This window comes from Macrosteles quadrilineatus, unplaced genomic scaffold, assembly GCF_028750875.1.
Source record: "Macrosteles quadrilineatus isolate MER2022 unplaced genomic scaffold, UCM_ALF_1.0 Scaffold_2__2_contigs__length_208266976, whole genome shotgun sequence".
NCBI lineage: Eukaryota > Metazoa > Arthropoda > Insecta > Hemiptera > Cicadellidae > Macrosteles > Macrosteles quadrilineatus.
In genome coordinates, this window is record NW_026542595.1 from 157989483 (window position 1) to 158000781 (window position 11299).

Genomic DNA, 11299 nt, shown 5'->3' on the forward strand with positions numbered 1-11299 from the left:
TGTTGATGGATCACGTATATATACGGATGCTGGGCTGCGCCTCCACGTATTCCACTTCTATCCTTGCCATCGCCATGAGGACCTTGGTGAGTACCAGAACTTTCATCATTTTATGGGGTTTTAATTTCACTTTTTGTCTTTAACATGGTTAGTTTTACAGTTTAAAAATATATTAGAAACATACTACCATTTTAGGTTTGTTTATACTCTAATTATTTGTTTATCATTGTTTATTTCGGTTTAAAAATAATATTAGGATTTAGTATTTAATTAATATTGTTTGACATTATGTGTAAAATTATAACTTATTTTGGAGGAATACATTTTTATTTAACAACAAAACGTTGCATATCGTGACATGCGTAATTTAAAATCTTTCTTCGGTTCAATAAAAGCTATCTTGTTTTATTGAGCAATAAATTTACATTTCTATGTTTATTTCACCCACATATAAGAATATAATTATTTATGACAGTACGTTAAAAACATACAATCCCTTTCGTATTCATTTATAGCCACGATCATAGCGTTACAAAACATTTACCACTCAACAATTGTCATAACCAAGAACCATGCCTATATTATTTATACATTACAATTTTGACATTGAGATTTAAAGTGGGTTCCTATAGACACGTTATTGGTCTGTGAACAACTTTAAAATGTAGACTTAGTAATGCATTTTCTTTACTACAACATCAATAAAATAGGTACAGGTTTTTATGCCCCTTTTCGCTTGATAAAAAAGAAGGTCCCGATTGTAAGTAAAAAACTTGTCTTAGTAAGTGGAAATTTTGAATTTAGGTCATAAGCTAGGCAATACTCCTACTAAACGTTTTTAGAGACTTATTTAGGTAGGTAAAGCGGTTGTGTCAGGTTTTGTATCATAAAAAATGTTGATAGATTCGGTCTTACAAAATAAGTAGTTGTTTTAAAGTCAAATTAAGACAAAAGTACGAAAAAAGATATAAAATATACAAAACAGACTTCCAATAGTATATAGCAAATGGAGCTAATAGTAACTTGAAATTTACCATTCTCTTTATTTATTTAATTAATTATTGTGATAATCAGATGCCTGGTAAACGAAAGCAAAGAAAGTTAGTTAGTGAAGTCAAGGTGATTATGAAAAGTCATCGACCGGGGTCGTGGTTTCAATGGCCTCCAATCTCCCATACTGTATATCTTTTTGCAAAAACATAACAATTACAGCATTTCATTTTCGATACAATGATGTGTCAAAAAATAACTAAGATAGCATGATTGGTATTTTAATAAAGACGAACAAGGTAATTATAGAATAGTAGCTCTTTTAAGACTAATTAGCCCTCCTAGGTAAGTACGTTTTATCTTACGACCATTGCAACTCAATTGAGTTATTATTAAGTGATATGTGTATTACGCTCACAATTCTTAGTCCAATTTTTCATTTTCGTTTGTGCCTTAACTCCTTCATAATGGTTTATTGGGTAACACCTTTGAACTTATAATATCAACCCCCCTAAACTAAAAAGAGCATTTCTATTTGAACATGATTACTGTGTTATAAAGATCTGCGAAAAACATAATTTTATCAGTGATAGTATTTTTGCAAATTTATGTGCTTGAACAGAAATGTATTGTCCCCTTATCTTTTGTATTGAGTTGCTCTATCATAGCTAGAGCTATTGGTGACCCAAAAACTGTATTAGTTCACAAAAATAATAGAAACAATGAAAAAAATCCTAAATCCTTATTAACATTGGATCTATGGTTAGGAAGCCTGTGAAAAACATAGCAGGCTCGTGCCTAGCGTCTTAGGACAAAAAATTATTAGAAAGCCTAATTCATCATTTCGAGAATAGTTATAATTATTTGAACTACAATGCTTTATGAAACGGATGTTATCTTTTTGAGTAAATAATCGTATAGGCGGAGTAGTGACATTCCGGTGCTACCACAGATAAAATACTCTTTCTATGTACTTTATTTACTTTATTAGACATGGTTTATCTGCGCAATGGCCAAAGTCAGATCTCAAAATAAACTTGTGTCCCTCCCAAGAGACAGATGCTAGTTGCATCAAGCATGTCAGTGGTCCAACGAGTTGTAGTTGTAGTTGCACAACTAGTAGGCACGTCGGTAACTACCAGTAGGCATCAGAGGCATCTTCGGTCACCAGTGAAAGTTTACCAACCTTGACTCCTACTTCCTTATAGTTAAGCACCTGCCTGGGTCACTGACTCACTGACATGCTGGTCACTGAGGAAATCTGGTCTAATGGTAAAACGGAATTATCTATGTATGGTAGGAATATACTGATCCAATACACAATGTAAATATCGAAATGGAAGAAAGTTGATGATTCCAGAGATTGTAGATCCATAGGCCTATGTATAATTGTGCTCCGTCAGTATATAAAAAGGTAGCAAGAAGCAGAGCTCTCATACTTCACCATGAGAGAAGCTTAATTGGTTTGAAATAAGTATTGCTTCTCTTAATCTCACTAAATTCTGGATAGGAAAAATTTGTCAACCGGAGCACCACAAAAATTATTAGAAAATTAACTACTGTAACACATGTACATAACCTGGAACCAGAGATAAATAATTATTTATTGCGTAAATAATATTGTAAAACAGATCTGTACTCATTATATTACTTTCTTTAACACCAGGACACTAGGTATATTTGACGCAAAGATACATGACAGACAACATTAGATAGCCGTGGCTCCATTATAAATTTAATTTGTATGAAAATGGAAAAAAATATCGGCAAATGTCCGTTTTTTCTTACTTATTTACTATTTTATGATAGTACACTTTTGTACCAATATAACGGCTCTCAAGTTCGTTTAAGCATGTACAAATGTAATGTAAAGGAATTACCTACTCAGTAAATAACTTCATCAGTATTAAACAACTTTGCTATTATTTTACGGATCTTTTTTACACAATCTGAAGAATAAGCATTTACATCATAAACCTTTTAAAACATAAAGATTACGATAATGATTTGATTTTTAGCAAATCTTCACCAGGCCCAATTAAAGATCACTCCTAATGTATTCACACATGTATTTGAATGTATTACACAAATACAACGAAAAAATGTTGAAAGGCGATAAATGTATTTGTAGGATCCAAATAAGCAAAATATTGTGTTTTCCTGTAGCAATATTTAACGAGACATCCCGTTTTACGGTACCAAAACCCGCTGTCAAATTTATAACCACAGCTTGAAGCTTGACACCGAGATGATTAGTCTAAACAGTTCTCATTACTCAAACTCTCAAATTCCACGCAATTATACCAAAAGACGGGATCAGCTTGTGGTATAATGGTATCATTAACCTTATACCACGACTGACGCAAACAGAGGTGGCACGACACTAAATGGCACGGATGGCACGCCCGTCTGGCGTGGGATGGTAAATGGTAAAGGGTAGACCGAGCTCCTCACGAATACCGCAGACAACATCTAGTTATTGTAAACACTGTTTCGCCACCTCCTTGGACAAATTTGCTAAACGTTGCTAAACACCTTGCCCCACCCGGCGAGACGTTGCGAATGGCGGGGAAGTGGGGGATTTATGGCGGGAAATGCTTTCAGAATATCCGCGCAAATATGAGACTTCCTCGGTAGAATGTGCAGAGTGCAGGACAGGGCGTGGTAAAGGTATACTTTTTACCCCTAAAGTAAAGTGATTTGCATTCTCCCGAACATTATCTTCATTGAAATTCTGTTCCTTTCCCTAATTTCACGGTGGCAACATTAAACGTTTAAATTAATTTTAAGAAGAAAAAAAATGCTACGATAACATTGTGGGGACGTTAACATTAAGAAATCATTACACATGTCTGTTTTGATGTAAATAAAAAATATATAAGCATAACAGGTATACAATGCGTTTATACTTTAAAAATATGATTTGTTTGAAAATTATTGTTTTAAATTAGTCAATTTCTTTACAAAATACACCGTGTGCAAAAATAAAGAACATGTAAACAAACCATTCTAGAACGAGTCTGTTAGCAGTTCCTTAAGGGTTTGAATCAAATTGTAAGGGAAAATACAAACACAAACAACAGAACTTATTTAAAACACTCCGGGCATTAACTTGACGCTATTCTGTAGAACCAATTCAAAACATTGTTCGGGGGTTAGTGGTTAGAGAATGATTTTAAAAGCCACATTGAAAAAGGAGAATGGATCATCATACCTTGGAATCTGTATAATTTCCTTTATTAAACTAAAACATGAAACGTGTAGGCTTAAGATTTATGAAAAGGAAAATTATACAATGAAATACAATAATTCGTTTAACTTTTACATTGCGGTATAACTTTTTATAACAAGAAAAAATTTGATTTGATACTACTTGACAACCTTCGTGCTGTCGTAAGACGGATGTTAGGCACTAAACCAAATCATCCTACCTATATTGCGCTGAACGCATCTCTACCAGGTTCATTTACTTCTAGTTTAACAAACCATCGTGGTTTGAATCAATTTAGCTAAAACCCCAATTACCTCCTCCTTTGTACCGTGAAAATCACAGACCGTCTAGCCACGGTATTGCAACCCTGACATTACCCGTTCCAACTCAGTAACCGCGACGAGGGAACTAGTTACTCGAGAGGAACCGCTCCAGACAGCGAAACAGCTTAATCCATCTTTAAGCAGGATTTAAGTAGTGATACACTATCGCGTTGTAATGATGAGGAAGCTACTCAGAGAAAGTGAGAGAGAGTCACGAATGTGTCTCATCGAGAAGTTATGTGGGCGTGTTAGTGTAACTCTGATGTGGTTCATCCGTCACTGAAGATGTGTCATGTGGGCTTCCGGAGTGGCGTGAAAAGTAACTTTGTGAGAAATGTAAGACGTTTCAACAGTACACTGCAATAACAAGGTCTTTTGTAGCAGTAATTCACTGATCAAAATTATACTTTTTATTCAGATGAGTTTGTGATGCTCTTGATCAATTGGATTTTACAAGGAGTATCACGTGTGAATTACTTTTATTTCTTTATTTAAGATAAAACACGAACATTTTGGAACTCTAAGAAGAATTAATTTTAAGATATTTTTTCAGTTTGGACACTTTATCTAGACCTTTTCTCAAGGCAATTATTTGGGATATTTATTAAGATTCCTTTTTGCCCAGTTTGACCAATGACAGTGAGTAATAGTCACAATCAAAAAGATCCATGTTTATGGTACTACTTAAATATATTAAATATGTTATTCTAGTTCTCTCATAAATATACTATAGTTCGGCCGCTTAGAAAGCGACCTCCTCTAGCATTGGTTTAGCATTAGCGCGCAGGTCGTTTTCTAAGCGGCCGAACTATAGTTACTGTTCTCTATATATTTGTTTCTGATATAGATTTTAGCGTGCCATTATTTGTGTCAATAAGTCTTCAAGCCTTCCATAATCCCAATCGGAATTTATTATTTTTTTATGTGCCGTATACACAATTGCTATGATATTTCCTCTAACATTAGGTCAACTCAAAACATTGTAGCAACGCTTCTCACATTAAAAACCTGAAATTTAAATAATGCTCACATATTGCAGGTGGTGCTAGTCGTATGCCTGTGTGGTTTGGTGTCCAGTCAGAGGAGGATAGCAAAGCCCATCCCTCTAGGGTTCAACCCCAAACCCTACTCCCCCCAGTACTCCCCCAAGCCTACTGCTTCTTCTCCAGTCCAGTATGACAACAACCCAGTCCCTGGACAACAGTATGATCCAGCCTACAACGCCGTGCCTTACTCTTCCCCCGCTCCCTTCAGCGTATCTTCCGGAGCTCCCTTTAAGAGCTATCAGGTACTTTTTTTCTTAACTATGACATGACTAAGCGCAAATAATTTTTTGTTAACTGTATACTGTTATTTGTGAGCGTTGTCCACAAAAATAGTTTTATGAGAAATAAATATTGTAAAAATATAAATATAGAAGTAACAAATATTTTAAAATGTTTATTTCCCTGGAAAAAGTAACAAATGGGTAGGGAATAAGGAACACATTTACTTGTTAAATAAGATACAACAGAATTGATAGGTATTTTCTAAATATAGAAAACAGTCAATGAAATATTACTTATAAGCTTAAAATTAAGCTTAAGAGCTCACTTGGCGTATCTCTAAACCTATATTTTCTACAGTATTTATGTTGACGTTTCTTTTTTTTACAGATAAAATTTTGCATTTTACTTTAGTAATGAAAAGTATTCATGAATATCTTACATTTGTAATCGAAAAAAAACCTGTTTACAGCAGGAGAGTGGTCGCAACGACTTAACCACTCCCATCCCTATCATCCGCTTTGACAAGGAGCAAAGCATAGATGGAAGCTACAAGGCTAGGTAACAAGTATTTCATTTGTATAAGTACGTTAAACAGAGGTTTCAATCTACTTGTTTGGTAGTTTAAGAAGCGTTTGCAATACCGATGAGTAGTTAATTCAATGATGTAACATAGCATACCTGCATGCCGGCGTTAAGTAGATCTATTTTAGTTCAGTTAAAGTTAGATTCATTCAAGGTACGCCGTAACTTACGGCGCTCCCAGCGGTGGACGCCAGAACTTCTACTAACCACAGCATGACTGTCGGTCTATATTTAATTCTCTTTGGCGATGTTATTACCATTGTCTATACACAGAATAGACTTCCCATGAAATGTAAAAATTTGAAGCCAAGAAAAGATCAGGACCATCTCACCAGAAAGTATAATGGGTTAAATATGAATTAAAATCAATGCAGTATCATAGCAAACAGCTGATTGATGCATCACATGAGACAGGATATTGTCATTAGTTTGTAGACCAGCTCAACAGATCGCACCAGGTTTTTTTTTTTTTTTTTTTTTTTTTTTTTTTGCTTCAAACTTTTACATTACATGGCAGTCTATTCTTTTTATAGTGAATGGTATTACAATTTGTTATGGTCATTATAGGGGCTTATTAGTGTTTCAGTAAATCTATGTAAATAAAATTAGAGTTTTGTCTGTACATTGCTAAGAATCCTAATTTTTTGGGTTATTTTTACGTTTTAGACATTAAAGAAACCGAAACAAGTCTCATCTAAATTTCTGTCTGTCTGTCTGTCTGTCTGTCTGTCTTCCTGTCTGTCACGGCCCAAGAGCCATTTTACGTGGCCTTACTTCTGAAAAACGAGAGTACCTATCTAGTTCCAAATCATTTTAATGTATTAACTGGATTGGCGAGATTGTCATTAGCCATTAAAATATGGCGTCACTACTTTGTAAATAAAATGACGGACGTTTAAAAACCCAATTTTGTGCGATTTTTTGTAAAGTTTTCTCAATGTTTATCATATATTCATCTATGAAATAACGAAGCTGTTCGAATCAAGATTATTTCTTCTAGCTGTCACTGATATCTTTACATTGAATGTTGTTTACAAATACCGCAACCATTTCCGATCACGTTTTGAAAGCAAATCCAAACCAAGTAAGATTAATAAAGTTTTTCCTTACATAACGGATTTAATTAATCGCAAGTGCAATAATTTGTAGGGTATCCGTAAATGAAAATATAGATTCTTTGTGTCTAAAATTGTTCTTGAATTTTGATAACCGGGAAAAAGACCTTGAATCAGTGTTGTATATGGCTGGGAAACTTACATTTTTTAAATGAATCTTGGGGTTAGATATTTAGAGTTATAGTGAAAAGAGAGGAAACATTTTTTAATACTTTGATAGGGAGAAAAATCACTACAAGTCAGTACAACAATCAAATACAACAAATCAGTACAACAGTTTTATATTTCTTCAACATGAACACAGAACAATAAAAACCAACAATAATACAGGGTGACACAAAGGAACCGGACGTTTTTTAAACAGCTGTTCCATTGTTGTCGCACGTGGTAGGAAGATTGAGGTTATGTCATTACCTTCAGTGAGGCTTGCCATTTTTGTTGAAATGGCTCAGTCGACATTAGACCATCGAGTTTTCGCATACGATACTTTTGTCTAAAATAGTGAATCCATCGTCAAAACCCATAGGGATTTTGGTCAACATTTTAATATTGAACTCCATGGAACGGTTCCAAACCGAAATACGCTATAAAAGATGGGTTTCAGGGTTCCGTACAACTGGGAATATAACAAGAAAGAAACCACCAGGCATTGTTAGAACTTCGAGAACACCCGAAAACATCGCCAGAGTGACAGCAGCATTGACAAGGAGTCCAAGGGCCGTATTTTTTCGAGGAAAATAGTGCAACAGTGACAGTGAGCTCTCAACGCTATGTTCACGTGTTGAACACATTTCTCCATCGAGAACTTTGCAGACGTCAAATAAACCGAGAAAGGGTTTATTTTCAACAGGACGGTGCTACAGCGCACACTGCAAATGTTCCTAACAAGGTGATTTCTCGGTTTGGTGACATACCGTGGCCGTCAACAAGGACAGCTGACTTGTCCAGCTGTGATTACTTCCTTTGGGGGTTTCTTATGGAGCTTGTTTATACTCACAAACCACGCACTCTAGAGGTTTTGAAGTTGGCAATCACAGAAGAAATCAATGACATTGAACAAGACCTCCTGACCCGAGTTTCGAATGATTTTCAGACCAGAATGAATATTCTAGAGAAAAACATTGCCGCCATATGCGTGACGTCATTTTCATAAAATGACTGTTTGGTAACAAATGGCAAATGTTTACCTTACTATGTACAGTATTAAAACCATGTTATTCCTTTTAACTATTGTGTACTACTTATTTAAAAAACGTCCGGTTCCTTTGTGTCACCCTGTACAAAAACACATGTTAATATTCTTAAATCCCAAAACATGTGTTGGAGCCTAATGGTACAAATATTTAAATGGCAAACGTTTTATGTCTTGGGGACAGACTAAGGGCAAAATTAATCAATAGAACACTTAACAGGATGTATAATTAAAATGACAAATTTGAATGAAAATTGCCATCTGGTCTTACTATTAATCAGATAATCATTGTATAATTTGTCCATGTTTAGCTACGAGACCGGCAACAACATAGTCGCTGAAGAGACCGGGTTCCTGAAGAACGTGGGTGTAAAGGACCAAGAGGCGCTGGTTCAGCACGGCAGTTACTCCTACACGTCCCCGGACGGCCAGCTGATCACAGTACACTACACAGCGGACGAGGGTGGATTCCGAGCCGAGGGGGCGCACCTGCCCACACCTCCTCCGGTACCTGAAGAGATACAGAAGAGCCTGGACCTCATCTACGAGGGCATCAGACTCCAGCGGGTAATATTATTATTGAGAACTAGTGTCCCTGTTGCTCGAATTCGAGCAATTGCTAAGTATTACAGGCGTTATATTAAAACCAATAACAGTCATAATTTCTGATGACTTTAAAAGATTCGACTCAAAGATTATGCAAATACTCAATATGTACATAACAGATTATATCAATTTATCCAGGCTCTCTCGCTTATTTTCCATTGTAATATTTACGCCAACCCAAATTCAAATAGTAAATATTTCATTTCAACTAAGTCAGTAAAGGTTTGTAGCAAACTGTTACATTAGCAAACTTATTTACAGTTTACAATTAACGTATTTTCTTGTTCTCACTTTTAATTTCTGACAACAGCTGGAGTTTCATAACAATTTTTTCCCCCATGTTAATCTTATGGAGAAATACGAAACTTTAAAGGTCCCCAGGGCCTCGCTCTCTAATTATTTCCCTAAAAAGAAAGTTTCCTGCACAATTTCACGTTACGCTCTTTCCAATGACACCAAAAACATGTCAATCGGTTCAGTAGTTTCTGAGGAGTAATTGTCACAAAAAACCTGCTTGCGTATTAAATAAGTACTAGTGTCCCTGTTGCTCGAATTCGAGCAATTGCTAAGTATTACAGACGTTATTTTAAAACGAATAACAGTCATAATTTCTGATGACTTTAAAAGATTCGACTCAAAGATTATGGAAATACAAATACTCAAGATGTACCTAACAGATTGATATATGATTGATATATATATGTCAAATGTTATGTATGTACTAGGGGAGACACACACTATAAGTGCTGGTCAGAAGAAGAGATTAGCACACTGAGATAATTATGGGAGTTGCTTAAGCTACTTAATATAAAATAGATACGTATTACGTATAATATAGTACCTACCATTAGGTTATACTCCATTACACATTTTACGGTCACTATACATTATATTATTTTTATAGTTCGAGGGGTTGTAAGCTTAACCACTATGGTATTATGATATCCCTACATAAGGAAATTATTGTGTCAAATAACAACAAATCAGAAAAGCATAAAATAAATATCTGAAAACCCGTATTGTAAAAACAAATCTTCATTTTAATTGTGCCAATGAAAAAGAAACAGAAATATAATTAATTGTGAAAGTATTTAAACCAACTTATTATTTTCAATTGCAGGAAGCAGCTAAGAATGACCCTAAGCTGTACAAAGAGTTCCAAGAACAGGAACAAGGATTTGCAGACAACTATCCTCAGAACTTCAGGAGATAGTCTCCTACACTCGCTATCCGTGTTGACTGTTATTTTGTGTAAATATTATAAATAATAAATGTACAAAGTTTTTGCCAACTTTGTTAAATTCATTACCCATATTCTCTTTTAAAAGTATATCTTAATGGTTTGAAATAGTTTTACGTACGTTAAATGTCAATTATTTAATTTACATTGATTTAGAACAAATCACAAATAATTTCAAAATAGTGGATGTAAGCTTTTACTATACATCACTAATTGCTATGTAGCAATTAATAAGCAATCAATACCATTGCTTTAAAACATTGTATACTGTTGTGTAAACACTACGGGTACCACAAATTGTGTCTCAGAAATAATTATATTTATATTGGACCTTTCATTTTGGACTTATACTGAAGTTTATGTTGATTTTGTTACATACATGGAAAATGGTGGTTAACATTTACTACAATTGTCCAACGATACTCCTAGTTAAATATCCCTTTATTGATATGATTAATTTGTGAAGTTAAAAAAATTTTCCACAAGTTTCCCAACGTTAATCCTAGTTAAGAAAACTCCTTTTTTGATAGATCAATTCAGGCTGTGTGCAGTTTAAGATTTATTTATTGATTTACATCTGAGTCCATTTGAGTACCTTCCAAAAATTGACGTTTATAAGGTATTAACTAAGAAAATTCTATATTATGGTCTGAATAAATAAATACTACCAAATTATAAATAAACATCACTTATCATAAAACATCGGGAACTCTTTGTGTAGCCTTATTTTAGAAATGGTTGAGATGAATGAAAAAAACATTATTTTAAGTAA

General features: G+C 34.6%; 1 protein-coding gene across 2 annotated transcripts; it reads left to right on the forward strand.

The window, feature by feature from the left end:
- On the forward strand, positions 1 to 10572 carry LOC128987216 (endocuticle structural glycoprotein SgAbd-1-like). Of its 2 annotated transcripts, none has more exons than XM_054407964.1 (5): positions 1 to 86; positions 5564 to 5812; positions 6262 to 6350; positions 8993 to 9248; positions 10408 to 10572. In XM_054407964.1, the coding sequence occupies exons 1-5, from the start codon at positions 6 to 8 to the stop codon at positions 10498 to 10500; spliced, it is 768 nt and encodes a 255-aa protein (XP_054263939.1). In that variant the 5' UTR covers positions 1 to 5; the 3' UTR covers positions 10501 to 10572. The 2 variants fall into 2 exon arrangements, with proteins under 2 accessions (XP_054263939.1, XP_054263940.1); XM_054407965.1 differs by having other exon boundaries at positions 6265 to 6350.
- Positions 10573 to 11299: the final 727 nt, after the last annotated feature.